We start from the raw sequence: 26316 nt of genomic DNA, 5'->3' as shown, positions 1-26316 counted from the left end.
ACTATATCTTTGTGTGAATTTAAGTGGAAACTTTTGAAGCTTTCTTCGAGTTCTGCCTCTGGCCTTCCCCTCTGTCTCAGTACAAGGGTCAGACAGGCTATAACATTGTTTTGCGATGCAAATCCGCTTTGTGCTATGGTCAAGTAAGTTTTGTCTGTGTATTTAGAGGGTTTTGTGCCGGCTGTGTTTCCTCTGGCAGCTGTTTTGTGCAGACTAGAAAGCCTGTAACTACAATCAGCTGTGCAGGGGAACACCGGGGAGCTTTATAGACTACGGATGATAAGTAGACCCCTTGCAAAGCTGCTAAATAAGGGGGTTATGAGTCGAGCTGCTCCTCCCCGCCTGGCAGAAACAGATGTTAAAAGCAGCGTGTGTTACTCAGATAGATGTTTTTGTCACGTCAGGCTCTGTGGTTTGTGCGCTGTGGTGGCCGTGCCCACTCTGACTCAGGGTTTCCACCAGGCACCGCTACAGTCGACCTTGGCCGCTACAGGGAGTTCAGATGTCCAGGAAACGGCCTCCGGGACGGCGTCTGCACTCCCGTCAGCTGAGTCAGAGCGCTTGGCGATACAGGAAGGGGACACCAAATCTCTACCTAATCACCTTTTAAGCCCTGCACTCTGGAGCAAGGCTAGCAAGCTTAGCAAAGGTTTGAGCATGGGAGGGCTGTAACAGTAGGGACACTGCCTCTGTTGTCCAATGCGGTTTATTGTTCTAACAGTGTCAGAGTAAGACCTCTAATAACAGGAAGATCAGTGTAGTGTCATAGAAATGAGCTCAACAACTGGATAATGGCTGATGTACTAGTTGCCAAAAAGGTTTTACTAACAATAACCATGGTTTCAATTACTTGTTTTTGATAGCTTTGTGTGTTTATACCAGAAGGTCAAATTAATTGGGTCTAAGACTACAAGTTTAAAAAATGATAAATGAAAAGAGTGAGCTCACCAGACCTCTGTAGCCTGCTCCACATTTCTACGTAAAGCTAGTGACTCAAGGCTACATTAGCCCCTCTAGAATAACACAGCTGAATCTGCGTCTGAACATTTGCGGTTGCGTTGCATTGTGGGTAAAGTAGGCGCCAGGTTTTGACAAGGAAGAAGAATGTGTCGAATAAAAAAGATGATATCTCTTGATCTGGAGTCCGGCAACATTATAGAAGCGAAATCACTCTTCAAAACAAGGACTGGCAATAATACGTGTGTGTGTGTGCGTGTGTGTGTGTGTGTGTGTGCAGCACAGAGTGGGAAGTATGCCTAATAGTGCCCCTGGCCTCTGCTGCAACAGATAATGCTGAGCTTGGACTCTGGGGGCTTTGAGCAGATGCAGCCATAGTGAACAGGAACACTGTTGCTTTTAAAGCTGCAATCCACAACTTTGCATGTTGAAGCTGTTGTGCAAATGTCTGAAGCTGCAGTGGCCACAAGATGCTGGCTCCAAGACTCCAAACTTTGCTCTTGAAATACAGATACAGTACATTTTATCATGGGCATTATGGTCTCAGAAGCTTATTTCACTTTTCTCATGTATATCTGTACTGCTTCATTTAAAAAAAAAAAAAAAAAAAATCAGTTTGCTTCTCTCAGCCGTATTGATTGATGCTTGCTTGTCCCTCCTCAGCTTCACCAAGGCTCTGCCGTCTTTGTCTAAATTTGAGTTTTCTGGGTGCAGTAACAGCCAATGCAAATCCATAGATCACAACGTGATCAGAAACCAATAAGCGGCATAACAGAGATCACTTTCGTGCTTCTTTTTACAACCTAATATTCGAATACCCCTGTACTGCATAGGTTTCAGATTTCAGAGGCAGGAGAGTTTATAAATGCAACATGGTGTGATGTCACCTCAGGAAGATGTTAACCAGCTGATCTGTCACTGGCTCAGCTGCTGCTGTGCTGGCAGGATGCCTATCTGCTAATGAGTTTATCTGCCCACCAATCAAACCCATCAACTCTGCAAACACTTTGTCAGACATGGAGTTGGGTTTTTTTCACATTGTTTTCACATATTTCTTTCTACTGTTTTTGTTGAGCGTGTATTTCATTTATAACATTAATACTTGCTGGCAATATTTTATTATTATTACAAACAGTTCTTGTATAGATTTGGCAATAGGCATTGGATAATGTCAGACCTGCATGGATGGAAAAGGGGGTGCACAGTCTCAAATGAAAAGTAGCTAACACAAAGGCAGTCTTTATGGATGGTGCACAATGCCTTAATGAAAACCATGGTACCCGTGTAATTCTTACACAATACCAGTCTGAGCAGCAGCATGCAAAATAAGATCTGTGTCAATGTACAGGATTATGTAATACCAGCTGCCACAGCTGTCAGCATACAGCGCCGCTCTGCCATTAACTTGACTTACGCTCTGGTTTTATTGCAGAGCCTTGCGTCATCCCCACTTAGGCTGAAAGCCTGACGTTTGACAGTGAGTTTTGGCCCTCTGGGTGGCGAGTTTCGCCAGCAACTGGCGTCTAGCAGACGTTAAAGCCAGAAACTGTGAACACACACACACACACACACACACACACACACACACACACACACACACAGTTAACTTAAAACAGGCTGAAGAAACGGAGGGGGATTGTTTTAGACCATTCATTAGACTCTCCCTCTGACCCCTCAACTGCAGTGTGATCCCTCCCTCTAATGATGAGTCACTCCATCCCTCCACTCCGCGGCTTTCCACTTCCAAACCATAGGCAGGGAGCCTAGCTCTCTAACACACACACACACACACACACACACACACACACACACACACACACACACAAACAGAGAACAGAGCAGCTGCAGTGTCTTAGCCGTCGGTGTGTGAGGCATGTTGATGTCAGTACAGAGGAGCTCTCTCTGTCTCTTAGTTCACTGGCCTCAGTACTAACCGTTGTCTGGTTGGCTCAACCAGTGTCGAACTGTGCAGAAGCAATTTTTTTTTTTGACTCCTTTTTCTGTCACCCTCTCCTTCATTCCCACTCACTCTCGCTCTGCTACACACATTCACTGCTCATCTGAAGTTCAGTAGGACAGCGTGGTTTCTCCGAGAGCCAGGAATGCTGGCAGGCTGGCCTATTAATGAAAAAAGAGGGGAGAAGAGCTGCGCTGGCTCGCGAGTCCTTTTTAAGATGTGCTACTGGCCCCAAAATGTCAATGTAAGGGATTCCCCGCATCTGAAAAGTGTACACATTGCCTAAACATGATGTTTTCTATTGGCCTCGAGAAATTCTTCGAAGTTGACTTATCTCAAAACACATAAAAAGCACACAATATATTAAGATTTGTTTCTATCACCTCTGCAAACACTTTGGTAGAAAAGATTTTATTTAGGTGTTTTTTTTCCACATATGTCCTGATGTTGCTGAGCATGCATTTAATTTATACCTGTTTTTAATATTTGGTTTATTCTCTCTCAAAAAAAAAACATACTTTATTATTATTGCATTCAGTCAACTGACAATTCTTGTATGAAAATACCTTTATTTTCTTTTTTTTAACATTTGCTGCTCTTGACACATGTACTGTACCTGTGAGACTCATGAAAGTGAATCTCAGCTCACATGTGCAGGTCACAGTAATGACATTACTGAAGCTGATCCCTGGTAGGAGCTTCTAAATATGAGGAGTGGATAACGTCCACAGCCGGCTCTTTGATCAGTGGGAATGGTGTAATTTGTTCCATGTGAAGGAATGAGTGGACCAGCTTATTAAGAATTATGTTCTGCTGCAGAACGCTGCGCTGCATGTTTGTCACTGGACACCGGACAGAGGGCTGAGCTGGTTTGAGTCATTTTTTTTTTAGGCTTCGCGCTCAACAGGCACACATCTTTTGAATTATGTTGAAGTTATCAAACATCCTGTTGGGCAGGTTCAGTGAAAGTACACATATATTATTGGAGTTAGCTCGCCAGGCTAATGTAACACAAGCTACACTTTTTCTCCTTTGCTCTTCCCACTGGACATTGAGTATCTTCTTGCAACACAATGATTGACACCGATGCACAGTCAGAGAGAGAGAAAGAGAAAAGTTTTCAAAAAAAGGAAATTTTTAAATAACTAAATCTAAACCTGAAGCTTTACACAACACAATGGCCTGGACCCAGGGAGCTGCAAGTACACTAACTATGAAGTTGGTCAGTGAACTGTGATGGCTGTTTACAAGACAGTGTGGAAAGATTACCTTTGGCTAACCTGGGGGTCTGATCGCTCATGTTTCTTGCTCCTATTTATTTTTTGATTTATTTTTGTAGTGATGTTGCTGCATCGCCAGATCTCACCTATTCATTCAGGCAGTGTTATTATTAACTTTAGAAATGGTGGCCAGAACTACAACAGTAAGACCCCAAGTTGGTTTAAAAATCTTTTATGGTGTTTGTAGTTCAGAAAGTCACTGATGCTTTTCTGTCTGCTTCACTCAGAATAGCTCAGTAAATGCCACAGTTCAGCATTTCCTGAGGGTGTACTGGATCCATGCCTGCACAAACGTTCCCGCTCCCTCACCCCAACTGTCCAGCACTGGCCTGGGAGAGTGAGGAAGAAAGAAAAAGATGGAGGCTTGCTTCGGATTATGTAAAAAAAAAATTTAAAAAAGGAAGACAAAGAAGGATGAATGTTGGGTAAAAAGAAAAAAAGATGGGAATGATAGCGAGGGTGATGTTTGGGAGAGGAAGGAACAGAGCTAAAGGTGTGAAGAGGAAAAGGGAGCAAAGTTATAAACATCGCCTTGAGTTGAAGTTGCTGACGCTCACAGAGAAAAGGAAGAGGAGGAGCGGGGGGGTTGCGGGGGGGCTGGTCGATGTGACTCCCCATCCTTATACGGTCACATGCAGCCCTGGCACAGACACAGAGAGCCCAGTCGGGGAAAACATGCTCATTTAGAGCTTACATAAACACACCGACCCACAGCCCTGCTTTCCCCCCCCCCCCCTTCCTCCAGCCCGGGCAGGGAAGAGGAAGGGAAGGAAAATGAGAAGAACGCTGAGGAATTTGAAAGGGAGTGCGTTGATAGATTCCTGAGCTTTTAGTGCACAGAAAGACTTTGCACCTCCTGCAACGTTCAAGAAATGCAGTGCTGGCGGTTTAGCAGTTATTCTCCCTGCAGGCTGAGGATTGGACGGGTACATATTTGGAAAAAGTCACACAATTTAAAGAATTTAAGGAAAGACTCATGAAGCAGCTGGAGTTCCTAATTGCCTAACACGTCATGGACCCACCTGATGTCAGTGACCTTCAGGAAAACCATAAAAACAATCATTTCATCTTCTGTGCACTAATAATGGCCTCATATCCCAAACCTATGGCACTTATCTTCTCACTTTCACCTACACAGTACAATGTGATTTTTTATTTTTTATTTTGGGTTGTCATATTATTTATGAATTTACTTTACTACTAAGATTGATGACTAACAGCTTTTATCAGTTTCAGCAGTCTTCTAGCTATAAATATGAATTCATAGCTGTAAAGTATCTGCCGTGTCAGAGCTGCACAGGTATCTGACAACAATGCACGCCCACGGGCCAATAAGAAATTAGTATTATCAATGCTCAGTAAAGCACTTTTCTTCCGATGTGTTCAGTCAGAAAATGAATGTCTGGTCTTTTTGACACAGGGGACAACTATGATGTGTGCGCCATCTGCCTGGACGAATATGAAGAAGGTGATAAACTCCGAGTCCTGCCATGTTCTCATGGTGAGTCTGAACACTTCTGCACTTTTAGGCTCGTGACACACCAAGACAAACCCGCCCAACTGATGAAATGCTTTGGGGTCAAATCTTACAATTCAAAACCTTTTTGGTTTATAAAGTCCAAAGGTACATTTCCCTTCATGACATTGTCAACAAATCCCATGAAAATACCAAAACCAACAAGCCTATGGGCCCTTTTTTAACAATCTGAGCGCACGGCGTGAATTGCATGGCCCGGGTGCGTTTAGGGCGTGTGCGAATCCACTTTGACGGTGTCCGTGTGCCAGGCGCATGGTTCAAAAGGGTTGTACTTACAATAGTGTCTTAATCATCTAATTAATCATAGGTGTCTTTTGGGCGTAACATGCAATAAACTAATCAGTGTCATCTCCCATTCCCTTTATAAGCCAGGCGCATTTGTACCTTGGCGCGTTGCTATTATGACGGCGGATTTACACCGTAATATTTGTATTTTTAATCTTTTGCATGTTTGTGTGCTGCTGCGCGTCCCTGTGTGTGTAACAAGCATAGTGGGCACACGCTGTGCACGAGCCTAAGCGCATTTTACTAATCAGTCCCTCCAGGTTTTCGCGGCCTTTTTTTGAGATTGTTGCGGCCCAAAATGCCTGATTTCACGGGAGCTTTTGTAAAAAGTTGCAATAAAAGTTGCGATGTCTTTTGTATGTTTGTTGCAATGAAGTTGCGGGAGACAGTGAAAGTTGCAAAAAGTTGTTGTGATTTATTTTTATTTTTTTTTTTATAGTTCTTTAAAAATAAAAAGAATGGGGAGAATAAAACTACTCTGGGCTGAGAATTCCTAGTAACCTTACAAAAAAGGCTCAGGATGCTGCAAATGTTGGTATAATATGAAAATGGCTGGTGGATTTGAGACAAAAAATAATAATTTATTATTTGCTTGTCCCAAATGAATTGTCCCCATGAATCAAATCTGAACATATGTGTCAGTGGCTTGTTGATCTTTACATTGTTAGTTATTTTCTTATTCTGGCCTGGGACACACATTCGTACGGTTTGATAAAGTAACTTTTACTAAAAATAAAAGTTACTTATCGGACTTTAACTTATCATTGCACTTACAATAACGAGCGTAGCTTTCCTCAATTTAGGTCATCATGTACGTCTCATCTCCGGTTTTTCCTGCATCCACCGTGTGTGTTTGTGTGTGTGCGCATCAGTTGCGGGGGGAGCTGAGCCCCGCCCGTTGCATAGAGTCGACAGGATTGAAACAGCAGCAGCTTTCAGCAACTTTAGAGAGAAAAAACGTACATTAATGTTAAAATGTATACAGGTTGGCAGGACGGTCTGAAATGTTTTGCACGGTCTTTCACTGTACGTTTTGTTGGTAAATGTGAGATGTTCGAGTCACACGCGTCTCGTATTCATCAGAAACAAGGAAATGATCAACCAGTGGCCGTTCTCACTCCCGCTTGGTCATTGGCTCTCAGAGTCACATACTGACGGCACGTGGGACTGCTGGGATTGGTTGAAGTCGCGGAAAACTTCAGGTTATTGGTCAAATTTGCGGAAAAGTTGCGGTGATTGGTCAAAATTGTGAGTCGCACTAAATTCGCAGTGATTTGTTGAATTTGCGTGAATTGGTGCGATCGCGACATCGCGAAATCCTGGAGGGACTGACTAATGCGCTGTTAAAATAATAACAAAATGCTGTGCTTTTGACTTTAGACCTGGTTTTTGTTAGTCAATGGCGTGATCACTTCCCGCTGCCTAAAGATAGCAATACGCCAAGAATTCACCTGAAAACACCTCCCTGTAAAGCCCGAGACACACCAAGCCGATAATCGTCCCTTGGACAGTCTGGCGAGGTCAGTGACTCGAGTCTGTTCAGTGTGTTCCATTCCGTCGTCCGTCCGAGGGGCCGTCGTCCTTCATTTTGGCCGATTTGACATGTATAATCGGCGGGGCGGACACTGCCGGCAGTCGGACTCAAATGACCCATCTGATTGGTAGAGTGCTAACCTGGAAATGGCAAGCGGAATGAGCGTTACTAGAGTCTCTCAAAATCTGACGAAAATCTTTTAAACTGACCTTTGTCGATCTGAAATGAAGACAGATTCAGCAACTGCATGGTCTATTTCTCACTTTAAATGTTTTCAGAAACACGTTTCGGTGAACTATTTTAGTACAATATGAGATCGTATTCTGAACAAGCCGCCATGACAGTCTGTCTTTGAATTTCCGGAGAAACCAGACCCACGTGACGCGTTCGTCCAAACAGCTGCCGGTTAATACAGATTAGCGCTGCCTGCTGTTATGGAGACGTATTACGTGTCGTTGCTTTGGTGTGGGGAGACTGATCAGTCCAACTGCCTTTTCTGTCGAGGGTCGGCCGTCTGGTCAGTGTGTCTGCAGCTTAAGACCAGCACGCCCATGGGCGCAAAGATGGGCGCAGGTGCATTTGCGGTTTAAACGACGTGGCCGCTAGATGGTCTTAAACTAGCAAAGACACTTGCGTCGGGCTTTGCGCCGGGTGCAATATAGGGCCTTATATGTGCTTAAGACATACATCTTTCAAAACTGGTCACTGACATGTATCTTTAGTTTAGGGGAAAAAATCTTTTTCCATAGCAGCTGGTCACTAAGTTGGGTAACGAAACGTGGTGCCAATAGGGCACCGGTGCCTACCTTTAGCTAGCAGCTGGATTAAACACGGTTAAAATGCTTACAGCTAACGTTAAACAGTGTAAAGTGTGACTGTATTTCACTGTAGAGGATTCCAACACCGGGACGTAACAGTCTGCAGCTGCCGTTGTCGGAAAAACAACACAGACGGTGCGTTCACTTGAAACGGGTAGCCTCATGGTGCATTCAAAGTTATTGTAAAATACCCTTTTCCCATCTGGTGGTTGTTTTTGTCATTCAACAGCAATTTACTGGTGAAATAAGTTATTGTTATAAGTTATAGTTATTACATTATTATTAAATCTTCAATTTTGACCATATGGCCTTAGCAATAAACAAGCCGTTCTTTAATGTCGCCAACTGTTGTTTAGTACCCTTCTCTTTTTTTTTTTTTACTTTATTAAAAGGTATCGGTTCAGGCACCGTTTAGGCACCGGCACCGTTTTAAAAGTATCACTTTAGCACCGGTATCGGAGAAAATCCAAACGATACCCAACCCTACTGCCCTGCAAAGGCCAAAAGACCTTAACTCGCTAGAGTGTGAAACTGAGAAAAATGACTTTAAAGTTTCTGTTTTGTCCAGACAAAAGTATTATAGGTAGGACTCCCAAAATTTGACAACTAGTTGCTATAATGAAGAAATGTCTGTATGCAAAAAATCTTGAGCTCAAAATTGACCTTTGACCCTTGTTTGGCAGTTACTGTACTCTGCCTTTGTATCTGTATACTGCCCACCTGTGGTGTAATTTCAGTGAGTCGAAAATTAAAAAACTTCAAGTGGCTTACAATGATGCACTGAGAATTGTGCTTAAAATTCCTAGGTGGAGTAGTGTCAGTGAAATGTTTGTGTCTAACAATGTTCCCACTTTTAACGCTGTTTTAAGAAATTTCATGTATAGATTCATGTGCAGACTGACAGGGTCTAAGAATATGATCATTGTGTCCATAGTTGATGTTTCTAAGAGTGATACAAGGTACACATCTTGCTTTTGGAAACATTGGACTCGAAGCCTGTATATGTTTTATAAATGATGCCTCATCGGCACCATTCTTAAATGTTTTGTATTGTTTTTATATATATATATATATATATATATATATATATATATATATATAGTATATATATATATATATATATATATATACAATTCGTACTGTATTGTGTTGTCTCTATGGACCTCTGTGTCTTGAATGAAGTTGATTGATTGATTGATTGATTGATTGATTGATTGATTGATTGATATCGTGCCAAAAACAAGGAGTCGTGCAAAGGCAAAAGGCAGTAACTGACATAATCAATATTTGCTTGCTGTTCACCATACTTACATCCATTATAAGAACACCTAACCAAGGTCTAGTCATCATGGTATTTGTTTTAAATTATATAGAAGACCTTTGGTTGTTCCTATTTAGTGCTATGATGATCAGGATAGTGCGGCAACACTAACACAGTTAAACAATATGACAGATAAGTTACTTTGCAGTACAGTATGTACAATATGAATAAATACAAGAAATATTTTCTCAATAAAGATAATTTAATTATAATTGAATACAAAGGTATATTTATTGTTTAACAATAAATATATTATGTTTAACACTTTTGCAAGGCACTGTATCCATGTCATATTCTCAGTAGGGGCTGAGCCCCCTAAAGGTCTGATCCTAGAATCGCTCCTGGTTAAGGGTTAAGGGCCACCAAATTGCTCAAGATGCAGTCAACAAACTCGACTTGGATTACTACTTTTTAATTCTGAGATAACATTGACAGAGTTGACCGACCATTTAGGTTAGCCTACTTTGTACGGACGTTAGCGATAACTAGCTTAGTGCTATTATGGATTTGTGTACGATCTGACATGAACACCTGCAAGAAGGAAATATGGTTCAAACACGTGTGGATTGTTGTGGATACAGCAGATGACGTGCATTTCTATGGATTATATCTTCTATGGATTATATCAGATTGCATGGAAAGGTAGGACGCCTGTGTATTTAATAATTGGTTTTCGGCGTCTGATGTGAGGCTCCGCCAAGTGAGGTGTGTCAGCATCACCGTTAGCGCTACGTGACACAGATTAAATTTAGCTAGCTTCGGGCTGTCACTGACATTGACAGATCTGAACCATCGCCACTTTATTTCAGAGATGTGTCGTTTGTATGTTACGTGGCTTGGTGACAATTAAAAGCGGAAAACTTTGACAGTATGACAAAGCCAGAGTACAGTAACATCACGGCGGCACAGTAACATCTCTCTTGATGCCTGGCTAAACAAAGTCAGAACACCTTTACTCAACTTCAGCGTGCCGGAACAAAGGCAAAGAGCCTTAACAGCTGTTGCGGCGTTCTGCTGTGGTTTCTCTTATCGTTCTGGATGTTACGGTTGTCATAGCCCTTTATTTTCTCGTTAAAACTATCGAATTGACTCACGATATTTATTCACATGATAAAGGAGGTCTCAAATAACCCAAAAATGACATTAACTAATTTTTGACCAAATGTGATGTTACAGCATTTTGCCTTTGTAGGGCAGCCTAGTGCACAGCGAATTTCTTGGGGACTATTTTCAGCCACAGATGGTATGTTTATGATCCACTCAAAATAAACTACAGTGCTCATATGGTACAGAGAAATAAGCTACGTCAGGCTTTGGCTACACAGGCGATATTTGGTAGTCAGATGAATTGATTGTTTTGATCTTCTCATTGGATTTGTTGAAAATAAAATAAAATAAAATGTGACCCGACTTGCCCTTTAAGTACAAGAAAATGACATGGGGTCTTTTCACGCTTAAACAGGTTGTTACATTTCTGTTAAATCAGAATATGATCAACCTTTTCTGTTTATTGTGCCTTTGTCTGTAGCCTACCACAGTAAGTGTGTGGACCCCTGGCTGACCAAAACTAAGAAGACGTGTCCGGTGTGCAAGCAGAAAGTGGTCCCCTCGCATGGTGACTCTGACTCCGATTCAGAGGAGGGGGAGAGCGGCCCTGAAGAGAACGAGGAGGTGTCGGAGAGCACCCCTCTGCTGCGCTCGCTGGCCTCCACCAGCGCCCACTCCTTCGGCACCATGTCAGGAGCGTCGCGCTCCGAGCAGGACCAGGAGTCCTCGGACTACGAGGACGACGAGCTGGACAGCAGCGACAGCGAGGAAGAGGTCACTGTAGAGACTGTGGTGGTGCAGATGCAGCAGCCCTGTTCTGAAGGCCACGAGCACGACCTGCCCCGAGCTTGACTGATTGTTGGCTGGCCAAGCCCCCCCCCAACCTTACAGCTGCAGAGACTTTTTTGTTGGGGGGGTCACGAAACAGATTCATCTTTCAAGTTTTTCTGTCACCGCTTACAAGACATTGTAATGTATCTTCCCTACAAGTTCAAATATAAATCCTAAGTTGCATTTTTAACATGATTATTACAGATAAAGTGATGGTTTCTAACTGCGTGAGAGGAAGTCAGTGATCATATCTGAGGGGCCACTTGGCAGATTTGACAGGACTGGTGACGCTGATGTACAGTAGAGTTTTATACTGTACTCATAAAAAAAGATGATACACAGATAAGATGGAATAAGTCACATAATCACCCTTGTTCAGTAAAGTACTGTGTATAAAAGTATAGCTCACAATAAGTTACATTTTTACCTTTAATTATCTTCTATCCTACATGTTTCAGATGATGGGAAAGTTTCATTATTGTACATACATGTCCAAGTTACACTGACACTCCTTCAACCGCTATGCAGCATCCTTTTTGTAAAAAATGTAACTTAACATTCAGCAAGTATAGAAACATTTAAAGCCACAGCAATGTGGTTTTGCCAATTTATTTCTAGCCTTCTAGGTGCTCCTGTTTTGTGCCAGTTTATTTGTTACGATTCACACTAAAAGAAACTGAAGCCAAAGCAGTTTGAGAAACCCATTCGAAGCAAAGATGCAACGTTACATTGTGTGTGCATACAGTGTGGAGAAACACTCTATTGGACACTACTGTATGTCCGCGCTGCCTGTGGTATTCTTCTTGTAGCTGCTCCAGACCTATCACTCCATTTAACACAAGCAGTTATTGGTTGGATAGGCCTTGTAATACACATTTAACTGACCTTATCTCATTTAAGAAAGTTTATAGTAAAATGCGCCTTTTTTTTTTTCCATAACATGGCATGATTTTTTTGTTCATGAAACCTGTTGCCTTTTTCAGTTGATGCTTTTTGTCTTGTTAGTGTTTTCCTGCTCATGTATGTCTGTTCTCGATATGAATTCAATTCAATAAAAGTAAAATGACACTTTACAAGTGAACTTTTCATGTTCAATAAGTATAATTTACTCATGATGTACGTTAATGATACACAAATTACTATCTGATACAAATCAGCCTGTTTAAGTCTGGCACGGCTCATTATCAAGTGGAAGGTTTGGGTCCTCTACACTCTTTGTTACATAATTTCTCAGTTAAGAGAGCAATTTTACCTCGAGTGTTTTCACAGGGTGGGCTGGGGGTATAAAGTGCCGACCCTGAACCGCATTCTCCCTGGTGAGAGTCTTGCTTGTCATTCCGCATCTCTCTATTTTTCTTTCATAAAAGGCAAAAACACCCTAAAACATAATTAAAAATGAAGACTTAACTGAAAATACCACCAGTTGACAGAACAATCATATTCCAAGGTTCATTTAGTAGATATCTTGGAGCTTTCAATCATATGACAATCTTACATAAGCATAGTTTTCAATTACCCTTTTATGTTACTAAGGACATCTCGTTTATGTAGGCCTTAAAGTTGAAGTCTGGATCATCTGCTGATAACATATGATTGATAGCTTCAGAACAGCTAACCCTTAGGTTGAGCTCGTTTAAAGTCAAGAATTTGAAACGCCATACGAATGCCTTTATATCAAACTCTCAAAGAACACTACCAATTAGTCTACTTCAATTACTTAAATCTGCAATAAACAATGAAACTAAAGAAATGCAACTTTAGGAATAAGAAATGTTTTTGTGCCGAGGCCTGTCTCATGAAGCATGATTACTGAATGGACTGAAAAAAACTTTTAGATTTTAGATGGTTTCAGGTTTTACTGTGCAAAATCATGTCAACACTTCCTGTCCAATAACTCAAAGTTCTGGAATTTCTAACATTTTATCTTTAAATTTGATGAAAGGCCTAAACCCACTTCATGAGAAGACTTGCCCTTTTGGACAGAGCCAGTCTTTATGCTACGCTAACCGGCAGTAACTTTATATAAGCGTGATATCCATTTTCTCATCTGATTTTAGCAAGAAGGCAATAAGTGCATTTCCCAAAATGTTTAAGTATTCCATTAAAAGAGGTGTGATAGTAGAGCTGGGCAATATATCGATATCGTGATATGAGACTAGATATTGTCTTAGAGTTTGGATATCTTAAGTGTTGTCTTTTCCTGGTTATAAAGGCTGCATTACAGTAAAGTGATGTCATTTTCTGACCTTACCAGACTGTTGCAACTGTTCCATTATTTGCCTTTACCCACTTAGTCATTATATCCACATTACTGATTTATCAAAAATCTCAGTGGAAATATTTTGTGAAAGCACCAATAGTCAACACTACAATATTGTTGCGGTATCAATAGAGGCATTTGGTCAAACATATTGTGATATTTTATTTTTTCCATACTGCCCAGCCCTAGTATGATAGTGTTCAGTGTGATAAAAAGTACAGCAAACATTTATCTGGTTGGAATAAATTTATTTGATCTGTCTGTAAACAAGGTGATAAATCAATTTATGGCATTTCATGGTTTATGCATATGAAATCAGATGCATTAAAGAGACTGTATCCCAGATGTAAGAAAAAAAAAAAAAAGGAAATGAACATAAATCAGCAAACAGGACGTGAAACTGTTTTTTTATGAGTACACATATCCCACAAGGCCTAAACAGTGGAGCTGTAGCTAAAAGGAAGAAGTGCCAATAAAATGACTTTAGTGGACAGTGGGTAAAATCCATCTTACAACAGATCTCTCTATATTATGGCACAGGATACACAGGTTCTGCAGTTCAAATTCAACAAGACAACCATTAGTGTCTTTGTTCCAACCAATCCCACCTCCCATTGAGTGTCATTTCTACTTTTGAAAGGGTTTTTTTTTTTGGTAATTTGGACGTTACAGTTAGCAGTACTGAGCGTGGACAGACCGCGTGATCCCCAGAGCTCAGCTGACTGGAGTAAAAGGCAATTCATTCCACAGTTTTGTAGTTCAACACAGCATGGGTTTGTACAAATGCAGTCGTTTGTTTTTAATAAAAAAAAAAAAAAAAAAAAAAAATTAATTTTCTACATATACTCCCACCCTTACCTCCCCTGTAGCTTCATATTTTTAACCATTGTAAGCATTATTGTCTGGTTAGTGTTTCCTTCATCAGAAAAAAAAGTTAGCAGTCATCCTTCACATGATTTAGAGCAATTGTATAAACACCAGAGCTTTGACTACACTTGGTCCTATATAAAAAAAAAAAATAAAAAAAAAAAAAACTGGACAAGCTCCAGATGGTTATATGCTGGGATATCTACTGTCCAAAAATGGCAGCCTTTCAAAAAAGAAAAAAAAATATATATATATTACAGGAGCTGGCAAACAAAAACAGTATTAAGTGCCTGAGCCATTGTTACTGTGGAATGTCCATGGGGTTTTCGTGTAGTCGGGGAGAAGAGGCTACCAGCATCTTGACGACACCAACGCTTGTAAATCCGGCTCATGATCGTCAACTAAGCCGATCTAAGCACCCCCCACCCCCACACACTTTTTACCCTTTTATAAAATGTATTCAGGACAGAGCCGTGGATCTGAAAGGAGAGGGTTTAGGGGACTGGTTGGTTGGTGTCAAGCGTTTGAAGAAGATGAGTCTCCTGTGAGGTTTGTAGTGTCGCCTGCTTTGAGCAAACAGGATGGGGAAACGGGGAAAGGGGAGGAACTGAACATTTTGGCAGGAGGGAGTGTGGAGGGGAAGGGGGGGGGGGGGACACAGTGGTGGGTGAGAGAGGTAAAGGGCATTGGACCGACATATGCACACAGTCTCCCCTCCCGGACATGACGGGGAAATTAAACCGGAAGACGTGACGAGCTTGGTTACCGCTTAAGTGCGCCAAAGGCGTCGGCTGCTTGTGGAGGAGAGTGTGTAAGATCAGGGTTTGGGAGGGATTAAGTAATGGGCACCATGACAGGAGGGAAAAGAAAGAAATGTCTACTTCAAATTGACACTATAGCTTTTATTGTCCCGAGTGTTTGGCCAGAATTGTTTGCTGGTCTTGGTTAATTACAGATTTGTCACGACATCCTGTAAGCAACATGCTCATCATTGCTATGGATCAACGTATAGTGCTTAAGGGGGTAAGAGTACACAGCAAGAAGTGTGTTGAGGATAGTTGAGAGGATAACAAAATATGGGATAACAAATGGGGAGGAGAGAACGAAGAAAAAGAAAGGAACTACCAACTAGGACTTGAAGTAGTGTGAAAAGCAACAGGGTGGCAAGGGTGAGCTGCTAGGTGGCTGGGTACAGGCTGCTTTAGTATCCGGACTTCCTCAGGTATTCAGCCATCATAAATGCTTTCTTGTTGAGCTGTCCTCCGTGGACACCTTCCTTCCCCATGACAAAAACCAATGCTGGAGTACACAAAGGAAAAACAACAAAATAAATCAACAGACATGGTGATAGCAGGACTGGAAAAGAACACTTTATTGCCACCTTGCTAAATGTGGGGCTACATTGTTGAGGACAGAGCCTGAACCCTGCGCTTTGCTAGAAATGCTCCTGGGATTTTGTTTAATGGGACCGTTTGGAGGGGGAAACATGGGCTTTGACAGTAACTCGTTTTTTTGGTCCGTTTTTCAAAGTTTTATGCTTTTTGTTTTCCTTTTTGTTAAGTTTTTTCCTCTCCCTCAACTACACCACATAAGCTACGTTAAAACTAAACTAAAACCCTGAATCCCTTAAGTATTTTGCCATCGAGTATGCCTTCTTATTCAATCCGCCTCCATGGACCCCTTCTTTGCCCATTACCAAGACCAAGACTGAAAGAAAAGAGACAGAAGGGACATTAAGAGAAGGTGTGGAGATCACAGTGAAAAGAGAAGCGCACAGAGCCAAAAGCAGCAGGCAGACACGACAGCTACAGAGGAGGACAATGGCACAAAAACCACAGCGGCGCTTTGCTCTGAAGGCTGGACCGGACCTAAACATTCATTTTCTTATCAGTGCTGCTGGCGGTGAGACAAGACATCACACATTACAATTGGGAAGACAAGAGTGGGTACAGCGGGAGAGTAAATGTGAAGGATGCATGCAGAGCTGTTTGCCTGATTACTTAATCATCACAAGTGTGTAGACTGAAAGCTGTAGTTTGTTTTGACTTTCGACCCTTTAGCATCTACCTACTTCCACTTAGAAAACAATGTTTGATCAGTCATGAACTATTGATTAAAAAAGGAGCTAATTTTCCACATCATGCTCTGGCCTCACAGTAAGAATCAGTATTGGACTGGAGCCAAACCGAGTCATAATTTGATAGATCCAGACCCAATGGAGTTGTGCTATACACATTTGGTAAAGGTGATGTTTAGATAGGTAACATTGCATCCTAGTTCTTTTGAAAAACCTGAACCAAAAGCAATCAGGCATCGAGTGCACTACTGTATACTACTGTACTTTTTTTCCTTTATTAAATACATAAGTTACACTAGAGCTGGGCAATATATTTGTATTAGTGTTTTTACTCATCTGAGAGAGAGAAAAAAAAAAAGAAGGTTTCTCAAATTCTGTTTAAGCCAAATCTTGTTTGAATCATAACAGATGATCAGCTTTCAAAAAAATTAAAATAAATAAAACAAAAAACAAAAAAAATAGCAATGGCCAGAGTACAATCATATTTCCCCATTTTGAATAGATAAGCGACCAGGTATGGTTTAAATTTGTGGTACTAATGCAAGGGACTTTGTGTTCCATCTCCCTGGCTGTACTTGAGTTTCCTGCATTCCACTTGAAACTAGTCTGCGTTTTATCTGTAATCAATACACACCATGCCAGCAGCAAAGACTAGGAAAGTGAATCTTCTACTGGATACTAACAACCATGACTAACGTGGCACACATGCAGATACAGCAGCATGCTTGTGGTACCTCTCCTCAATACATGTAAGAGCCCTGAAGTGGCTGAATAAGTATTTTACCAGAAACAAGTGGAAGCACATGAGCAGGGGAACAGATTCATACTGTTGAGGGTAGGAGTGTGTTAACCAGGAAAGAGGAAGATGCATGCAGTTTTTAGTGAATCCTGGCCCAAAGATGGCCCAACATGTGGAGAATGGGAACCAGTTAGTCTCACCTGTCTGGGAACAGTGGGGAGGACAGGGCATTGGGGCCCATACAGGCAACATGAAATCTGGCACAACTCTCAGGCAAGCCCCTAAACAAGGACTTAACTTGACTTCGGTTTTGTGTCGTACAAAAATTAGTAACAATTTAGGAAATGTAGCGTTGCTAATGTAAAGCACTGTCGCATCCAAAATGTCACATTGCATTTAAAACTATTCGTTGTAAAATCTGTAGGTCTATGGTTTTACTTCTCAGGATTTCACACATTTTATGCATCAGAATATTTTCATATAAACAAAATATCTATCTGAGTGAGTTGTGACTGCTCTCCTGGTTGACAAGCATCTAGCTTGTGGAAGTTACAGCCAACTGATAGATCCTCAATTTGACTGAAATCGATGGATGGACTAATTCATGTTTACCCAATATGGATTAGAATTTCATCTAATTTAATTGTGCAACCTTTTCCACAAAGTAAGAATACAATGGAATTCCATTTAAGTTTTATCATAGATCTTGTTGTAATACATGGTAGTTCAGTGAAAATCTGGACTAATAGGGCAGGAGCAAGGACAAACAAAATCCCTCTTGGCAACAGAACAGGGGTGTAAAGATTTACCAATACTAATGGCTATCCAGTTGTATTATCACAGATACCCCTGGATCCATCTAAATAAACCAAGAACTGACCGATGGCTCAACTCCACAAATCGATTTGAAGCGGCTGCGCTGTGTGCAATGCCGTAGAGAGAGACCGGCGTGACATGCGAGTAGACTGGTATAAATATATAGATATGTATTTCGGTGTTTATATTGACTTTATATGCTCTAAGATGTTCAGTTAGAATATACCACATTAGCATTAAAGTTCGCTAGCCGCATGCAACAGTATTATTGTGCTCATATGTACTTGCGTAATACTGTAACCATCTGTAACATGGACCTACAGTCCGTTGAGAAAGTCGGTCCAAACTTTTGACTGGTACTATATGTTTGAGTTACTGTCTAAGATTACAGCAGCAAGGAGTGTTTAATTTAAGATGTGCATGTGAATGTTATTTGGTTATAAGCGTATAGCTAATTAAAGTTAGTCATACTATAATCAAGTCCTAGCTTTGCTATTGCCTAGTGCTTTTTACGAAATAAATATTTGAAGGTAGGCAATGCTTTTATAGAATTGGCTTATTTTAAAATGTACAACGTTTACATTAAACAGATATTCACTGCATCTGATTGAGTCGCATCTCATCGAATCACACTGAATCGTTAAAATGTATTGTCCCTGAATCGTATCGTAGCCCATGTGTCTAGATACGCATCAGATCGTCTGATAAGGGAGACGCACACCCCTACAACATACATATACACATAATAGATACCAAAGAGGGGAAACTGCAAGAAACATGTAATCAATTTAGGATTGTTATTAGTAAATCTGTAAGATGTTTAGTTTTCTTATCAATGCTAACAAAATATACATCATCCAAATTACTGTATATTAAACTGCAATACAGCTATAATTGACGGAACTACTAGCACGGACGACGGTCATAATTTAAAGTGCTCATATTATTTTCAGGTTCATAATTGTATTTAGAGGTTGTACCAGAATAGGTTTATGTGGTTTAATTTTCAAAAAAAAAATTAAACCTGCAGCTCTTCTTTTCACCCTGTGTGTTGAGCTCTGTTTTAGCTACAGAGTGAGACATCACACTTCTGTTCAATCTTTGTTGGGAGTCGCACATGCGCAGTAGCTAGGTAAGCACTGCTGGCTGTCAGTTGCAGAGTATGAGGGCGTGCCATGCTAGCAGCTAGGCAAGCATTATAATGTGTTACGAAGTGTCGCACGTTCGTCACGAAAGTAAAGGTTGGACTACAACAGTGCTGTTTGGAGCAGTGTTTTTTCTGGAAGATGGTAAGCCCCTTTGGGTGGGTGGATAGATATATAAAAAAAACAAAGTAAAGGGAAAAAGCATAATATGAGCACTTTAAGGGAATTTCCGTTTAACCCTGACCCAATGAACCTCTGATATGAACTTGCCCCTTAGCTCTAAACAAACTGAGCATTTCCTAGAGATCCTAATCAAATGACATTCTCCTCACAAGACATTTTAACACCTGTGTATTTCATATATTGAGGAAAGGTGCATTCAAGATCTAGCCCACATGCACAGACAACACAGAAGTTTATAAATGCAGCTAAACTAAGGTCACTATATCAAAAGCAGGCTATACTGTCACTGCAGCTCTAAAATGTTTCACACTGGATGTAATGCTCACCTTTGCCGGCTTTGCCTACAGAAATGTTGTATGTTGGTTCTCCTCCTTGACTCTTTGTCCGGATGTCCATTGTCCAGTCGCCGTCAAGTAGGAGGCTGTCTCTGATTACGGAGCACTTTTTATTGCCTAAGGTCATCCCACTGGTGAAGAACGCCATCCGGTCCTTTCCTATTAACACGTCGATTTCTTCAGGCTGGGGGAGACAAAAGCAAGAATGTCAGGTACATCTATTTCGGTACATTCATTCAGGCAGACTTTTGAGCCTTTTCTGTTTTTACTTTGTGGTGATTTGAGGGCATTTTTCATTGCTCTTATTGAACATAACTCTGCGTAATTGCACCATAGTCAGGGATTAACACTTTTATAAAGTGGCATCTGCTTTCGGTAGCCGAAACAAAAAAAAAAAAAATATGATTGCCATTTTTAGTCCTTACATTTTCAGTAATTAAGATACTATGCAGATATAAATCTGACTAATATGAATCTGACAGATTCTGACCCATAACAGCAATATTTAAATATCACTAATGCAACAAATATTAAAAATGTATTTAGTTTTGCATGGCGCAACAGAAATATTTTAAATAACAATTTTCTAAATTAGACATGTTTACAATATTTCAAATAATGACATTATGCTCTTATGAAGCACATTAATGTTTCTGTAGTATTTAAACACTGATGATCAAAGTAGGAGTAAATCTCTTTAGTTTTAGTAAACTAATTAAAAACGAAATAGTGTGAAAACATGAACACTCCGTTGTACTTCCAGGTAAACGGAGCCAGTTCCCTTAATCTCCCAATAGTCACCACAGGACCACAATCCTACACGGCATAAAATAACTTTGCTTTAAGGAGACCTTAAGAGGTGATGCACTATCAAGGGTTTTGTGAACCATGCAGTTTTTAAAAATACATGCGTTTCAGTCTATGCTGGATTCAAATTGAACGGGGCTCACCAGAAAGACAGGGAGTCAGGGAAATGCCAATAAAGCGGTTGCAACGTGGTTAAACTTTTCATGTGTACCAGAGACAGTTTAGAACCGAGGCGCCCCAACTCAGTAGTTTCCTGTATCTGTGTCACATGGGCTCCGCCATGGCCACGCCTCTTTAGGAGACTAGCGGCAGGTCCTGAGCACAAGCCACATATCTCCAGAACATTCTGACACTAAAATGGACGGACACATCAGGAGAAAATTAACTTCGTTTGAGACCCGTTTCTGTCTCAGGACCAAACTCAGGCGAGATCTGGCAACACGGAGAAGCTAACGTACGTGAACGCCCTAACAATACTAATCTCCGTGAAGCTAAATATGTCTTTTAGCTGTGTAAATATCCAACATTAGCAAAACATTAATAAATAACTTAAATCCAACTTTCCATCCATCCACAATACGTTCACTACGTGCTCAAACGAGGCCACGCCCCTTTAGGAGACCGGAAGTATGTACCATTTCATACCATTGGCGCTGCTTGAAATGCGCTCTTTAGTATATAGGAGGTTTGTGTATACTCCTGTACGGCTCGCATCAGGGGTTAACTCCAACTGTACCAAAACATGGAATTGGACTAGTTAATGCGACTACGAGACGTTTTCACAAGTCTCAATTTAATACTGATAGACGGCAGCCGCGAGCAGCCAGGCTCCAGTGGAAGGCTGAGAGCTCCGCACCCGTCAGCAGCAGCTTCTCGCTGCGCCAGACCCCGCAGGGGTCACCGGGAGAGTCCTGTACAGCCTCTCTGCAAACAGAGATCCCATTAGTGCTAGCTTTACAGCGAAGCATTTAGATCCAGTCAAATCAGTGCCAGCCGCATCTGTATACAGTAGCTGTGGATGAGAGGGAGGCTTGCTGCTGATATTCAGACATTTTGGCGCACGTGATTTTCCTTTGCCGCCGGCTGAAACCTTTTTGGGGTTCGCCAAAAAAAAAATTCTCTAAGCAGCAAATACCCTGTACATATATATTTACACTAGTCATATGGGGTCTGAAATAGGATTAAGATCGGATATCGGTCCCGATATTTACAAAATAGCTGGATCGGAAAAATGAACAGATCCAAGGCCAATCCAGTTTTGTTAGTTTTCTCCCTCTGTCGCACGTGTGTCACATGCTGGAAGAGTTGAGTGTACAAATAAATAAGAATTCAATACATTACATATATGTCTTAATTGGGAAAAGTACTTTTTAGTTAGGAAAGTCTGGTGCCTTTAGTCTCTACCACATGGTGGAAGGAAAGTATACAGTGCATCATTACTTCACCAACGGTATTGGATCGGTATCGGGACTGAATAAGTCGGATCGGTGCATAGACCCTAGTCTGAGTATAGAATATGCACCAACAGTGGTCTAATTAGAAACACAAATCTAAATGATTAAATCTTTGATTACAAGAGACCTTGAAGTCTCATTCATATAATCAAGAAAAATTTAAGAAAAAAAGAGCAAGGGACCGCTTCTGAAACTGGCCAGGATGGTAAGTACAGGCATGATGAATTTCAATTAAGAAACTGGGCTGCACTGGTTAATTACTGAGGATTTTCTCAGTTTGACAAACCAGCCTTTAAATTTACCAAAATAATCCAAACTTCAAAAATGTATGCCATTTGTTGTCTTAGCCATCTACCAATTTACCCATACATCAAATTAAAAAATGATAACAGAATAAGTCATGCCAATAAAAAAAAAGTCACAAGACACACAGGCTAAGAATTTGTAGCAGAAAAGTACAGCATTGGTATTTTTTTTTTTACTTTACCCTGTGCTAAGTTGATAATGACAGCAGTTGGTACTCTAGTATTAAGAAAGGATATCCAGCCCTCCACAGATGCAAAAAGTGCATGGACTGTTTTAAGACACAGCTTATGGCTGGCGAGTCTTGAAATCTCAGAGGCCCACTGCAGCTGACAGAAACATAATGCTGAGAAATCTATTATAAATAAGGTCCGACTATTAACAAAATTCCACTTCGTGTGACCACTATTGCTTACATGTGCAAAAATGTACATCATGGCACTGTAGTTATTAAAACATGTTTATAAAACCGGTTTTATTATTTGAACCATTATGCAGAACAAAAGGCGTCGCCCCTTAACTCCAGAACTGCACAGTCATGGCACACACGAAACTCTTCAGGAAGAAAACGGAAAACTCCAGAGGATTTCTACTGGCTCAGATAACGTTAGCATCGTGGCTAGCTAGCTACATGTTGGGGCCCGGACCGCTTATTACATGCACCGCCTTTCACCCATTGAGAGTTCAACGCTATGTTTTGCAAATTTGCGCCACACTTTTACATATTCTGGTTTAACGTTAGTTTTCTGTATTCATACAGCGGATTCTATATATCTCACTGTGCTAAAACGGGCTGGCTAGCGGTGGTAGCAAGCTGCTAAGCAGGCAAGTAGACAGCTCTAGCTTTACATGAGCTTTTTCACCTTCACAAGGAAACACGATAATGTCAAATTTATTCAATTAGAGCCGTCAAAAAATAACGTCACCCTGCCCCGGTGGCCCGAGCCACACACTCGTTCATAGTTCACTTGTCTGTAGAATGTGTTATCATTTCATAGCTAACATGCTCGTAAAGACGATGAAACGTTTGTCACACTGTGACTCACTATGCATACACCTAACGTTACACACACACACACACAAGTATTTAAAATGAACAATTTATTTAACATACAAAATGGAAGCTCCTGGAAGCACCGGAGAGGATTGTTTAGCCAAGTTAGGTTCACATAAATACTGCATTCAGGTCTTTAAAAGACTGAAGTAAATAAGTTAATGTAAGACATTTTATTACTTCAAGTACATTTGTTGCTCACATTTGTATTATGGTATCAGGTTGTAACCTTAGTTACTGTCCATGTATAGTGGCTTAGACGAGTTCGAAAACGTATTTATTAGCATTAACTATGATCCGTTTTGTAAAGCAATATTTTAGTGGTTTTAGGGAGTGTACTAGGCCAGCAACAAGTCTGGGACAAAAGCTCCAAACTGGAAATAAATACTGGAAACGGCTATCAACGCGTTATTCAATCTGAGCAACACATTCGAACATCTGTGTAGCGTGCACGTTTTTCCACCATTACGACTCATGAATACTCCAAAGTCCGACTTCCCTAGACGGGAAAAAGGACCATCCGAGGAGCACTGAATGCAGCGCAAGAAACTGGGAGTGTATCCGCCATCTTGGAAAATAAGGGGCGGTAGCGGCAGTGCAATTCACAGAAGCCGAATAGGCGAAAACGAAAAGACCAGCTGCACGCCAGCACGTCGAGAACGCATGTGAGCACCGCTAACTTTGCGCTATTAGCGTTAGCTAATAATGATTTTCCAGTGGGATGACCGACCTGATTTGAGCTAACCGCGATCTGTAGTTGCGGTATAAACGGTGTTAAATACATAAGTAAGACACTACCTTGCAGGTCAAATGACAAAATCCATTTTTTTTTTTTATTGAGTAACGTTACTGGTTAGATTAGATTATTGGTCATGCTTGTCCGACTTGTTTATCTGGTCTGACCGGTAACGTTACCACAAGCAAACACGGCTAGTTAAAGCTAGCTAGCTAGCTAGCTCTTTTAACGTTAGCTCGAGTTCGCGGTACCGGTCACTAGCTGGGGTTATTCTCCGCTGATCTGGTGGCTAACGTTATTTCTAAAAACAAAATAATATGAACGCTATGACCACATAGTGTGTTAGATTAACCGGAAATGAATACAAAGACTGGTGGTGGGTTGAGAAGCATCTTGATTGTGACCATCGGACACCATGTGTACCACACACTGCTCGCCTTATCCTCATTCAACCAGGCCTGGCTTTGCAGATAAACGCACCGGCATGCAAAATGTACATTTTCCTTCCGTGTAACCCTAGATGCTGACACACAAAGCGTACTAACCGTAATGTTGGCAAAAGTACCGCCGACAAACGATGCCCAGACGTATTTGGCGTCCGTGTACCCAACAATGGCCGCGTCCTGGCAGCTGCCATCAGCCATCAGGTTGTCCACGTAGCTTTGCCAGGACATGTTTGTGAAATTAGTTCTAAGATGAAAAAATACGTAGGGTCAAGTTAGGTCACAAACGTCTCTTGAGCGACGAAGAAGCAATGAAGAAGCTGTATTTATTGGTGGTCTCCAGCAAGCAGAACCCCCGGCTCCGTCACGTCCCGGCTTTCTTCTGGTCTATACAACGAAGAGAAGCCGCTGCAATCGGAGAGGCGCTTGGGTGTAGTCCTGACAAAATCACTCCGCCCAGGTCGTTGTTCGCCCTACTGCCTCATTGCATAATATACTGCGCGGCGGATGAATATATGGTGGCAAAAAGCAAGACAGCCTATTTTTCCTCCTCTACATCAAATATTTGTTTCAGCTTTTTTATTGGGTTAAACCAATCAAAATGTACATTTACACAGATTTAAATTTATGTAATGCTGTTATGTCATGGTTGTCAGGTTGATGTCAATCTCTGAGATTTAATTTTCAAAGTAAACTGGTGCAATTACTTTCATTACTAGGTATAGTACAAATTCATTTAATAAAAATAGTAACATAATTCACTTTAGTTTTTTTACCTTATGATGATCACTGAAGCCACATTAACTACCAACCTCTTTTGTTAAGCACTTAATCATTGGTCATTTTTCTTAATGTCAGCAGTTTTATCCAGCTGTTAATTTAAGATTCATACCCCACTTTAATCTGCTGGGCAAATGGACATAATCAGCAGCCTTACCCAAATCTATACCATTTATGCTAGGAATGTTTTCTTTTTGATTGTTGATTGTCATTTGGGTCACTCATTATGCACTAAAAGAGAGAGAAAACACCCTTGAAAGGTCGCTAGGTCATCATAGGGTAAAACATTGATCAGCAAGCAATCACACATTCTCATTATGCTAATGAGCAAGTTTTGATCTCCATCAAACGTGGCTGAATGTTTCTGGATGATGAGAAATGTCTTGCTGTAACTGAGGTTACATTTTGGGCAGGAAAGAAACTAAACCAGTATGTTGTATTCCTTAAAGCAGTGGTTCTCAACCTGGGGGTCGGGACCCCCAAGGGGGTCGCAAGATCATTTCTGGGGGTCGCCAGATGGTTGGGGAGAAAAACATGAAATACCATTGTAGACTGGTGAATTACATTACTGTGTGAGTTTGGTTCATTTCATGTGTTATATTCAGAGCTTCATTTGTAATTCAGGCGGTCCTGGAACACAGAAAGGGGTCTGAAGGCGGGTCAGGGGGAGAGAAAAAGACACAAATGCATCAAAAGTCCACAGAGCCTGATGCACGTTGGACAAATAGGTGCGAGCTGATAAAACTAAAC

The 26316-nt window shown here is 41.1% G+C and overlaps 2 protein-coding genes across 3 annotated transcripts in view; one reads left to right on the top strand and one right to left on the bottom strand.

Annotated features, from left to right (window-relative positions):
- The window catches only part of rnf13 (ring finger protein 13), a 56055-nt gene extending 41400 nt beyond the window's left edge, over positions 1–14655 (top strand). The window contains exons 9-10 of the mRNA XM_078258810.1: positions 5615–5695; positions 11218–14655. Coding sequence (XP_078114936.1) covers positions 5615–5695; positions 11218–11588 — 452 coding nt within the window. The 3' untranslated portion in view covers positions 11589–14655. The remainder of the gene's footprint in view (positions 1–5614; positions 5696–11217) is intronic.
- A 920-nt stretch (positions 14656–15575) lies between these two features.
- LOC144523322 (profilin-2-like) lies at positions 15576–25219 on the bottom strand. Of its 2 annotated transcripts, none has more exons than XM_078258811.1 (3): positions 24889–25209; positions 19981–20173; positions 15576–15993 (listed from the first exon to the last, which is right to left on the bottom strand). In XM_078258811.1, exons 1-3 carry the CDS (start codon positions 25015–25017, stop codon positions 15896–15898), a joined length of 420 nt encoding a protein of 139 aa, XP_078114937.1. In that variant the 5' UTR covers positions 25018–25209; the 3' UTR covers positions 15576–15895. The 2 variants fall into 2 exon arrangements, with proteins under 2 accessions (XP_078114937.1, XP_078114938.1); XM_078258812.1 differs by lacking the exon at positions 15576–15993 and adding an exon at positions 16003–16401 and having other exon boundaries at positions 24889–25219.
- Between the last annotated feature and the right edge of the window lie 1097 nt (positions 25220–26316).

The sequence above is a fragment of the Sander vitreus genome, chromosome 9 (genome assembly GCF_031162955.1).
Source record: "Sander vitreus isolate 19-12246 chromosome 9, sanVit1, whole genome shotgun sequence".
Lineage (NCBI taxonomy): Eukaryota > Metazoa > Chordata > Actinopteri > Perciformes > Percidae > Sander > Sander vitreus.
Note: the sequence above shows the minus strand (reverse complement) of the source record. Positions and strands in the feature narration are given on the sequence as shown.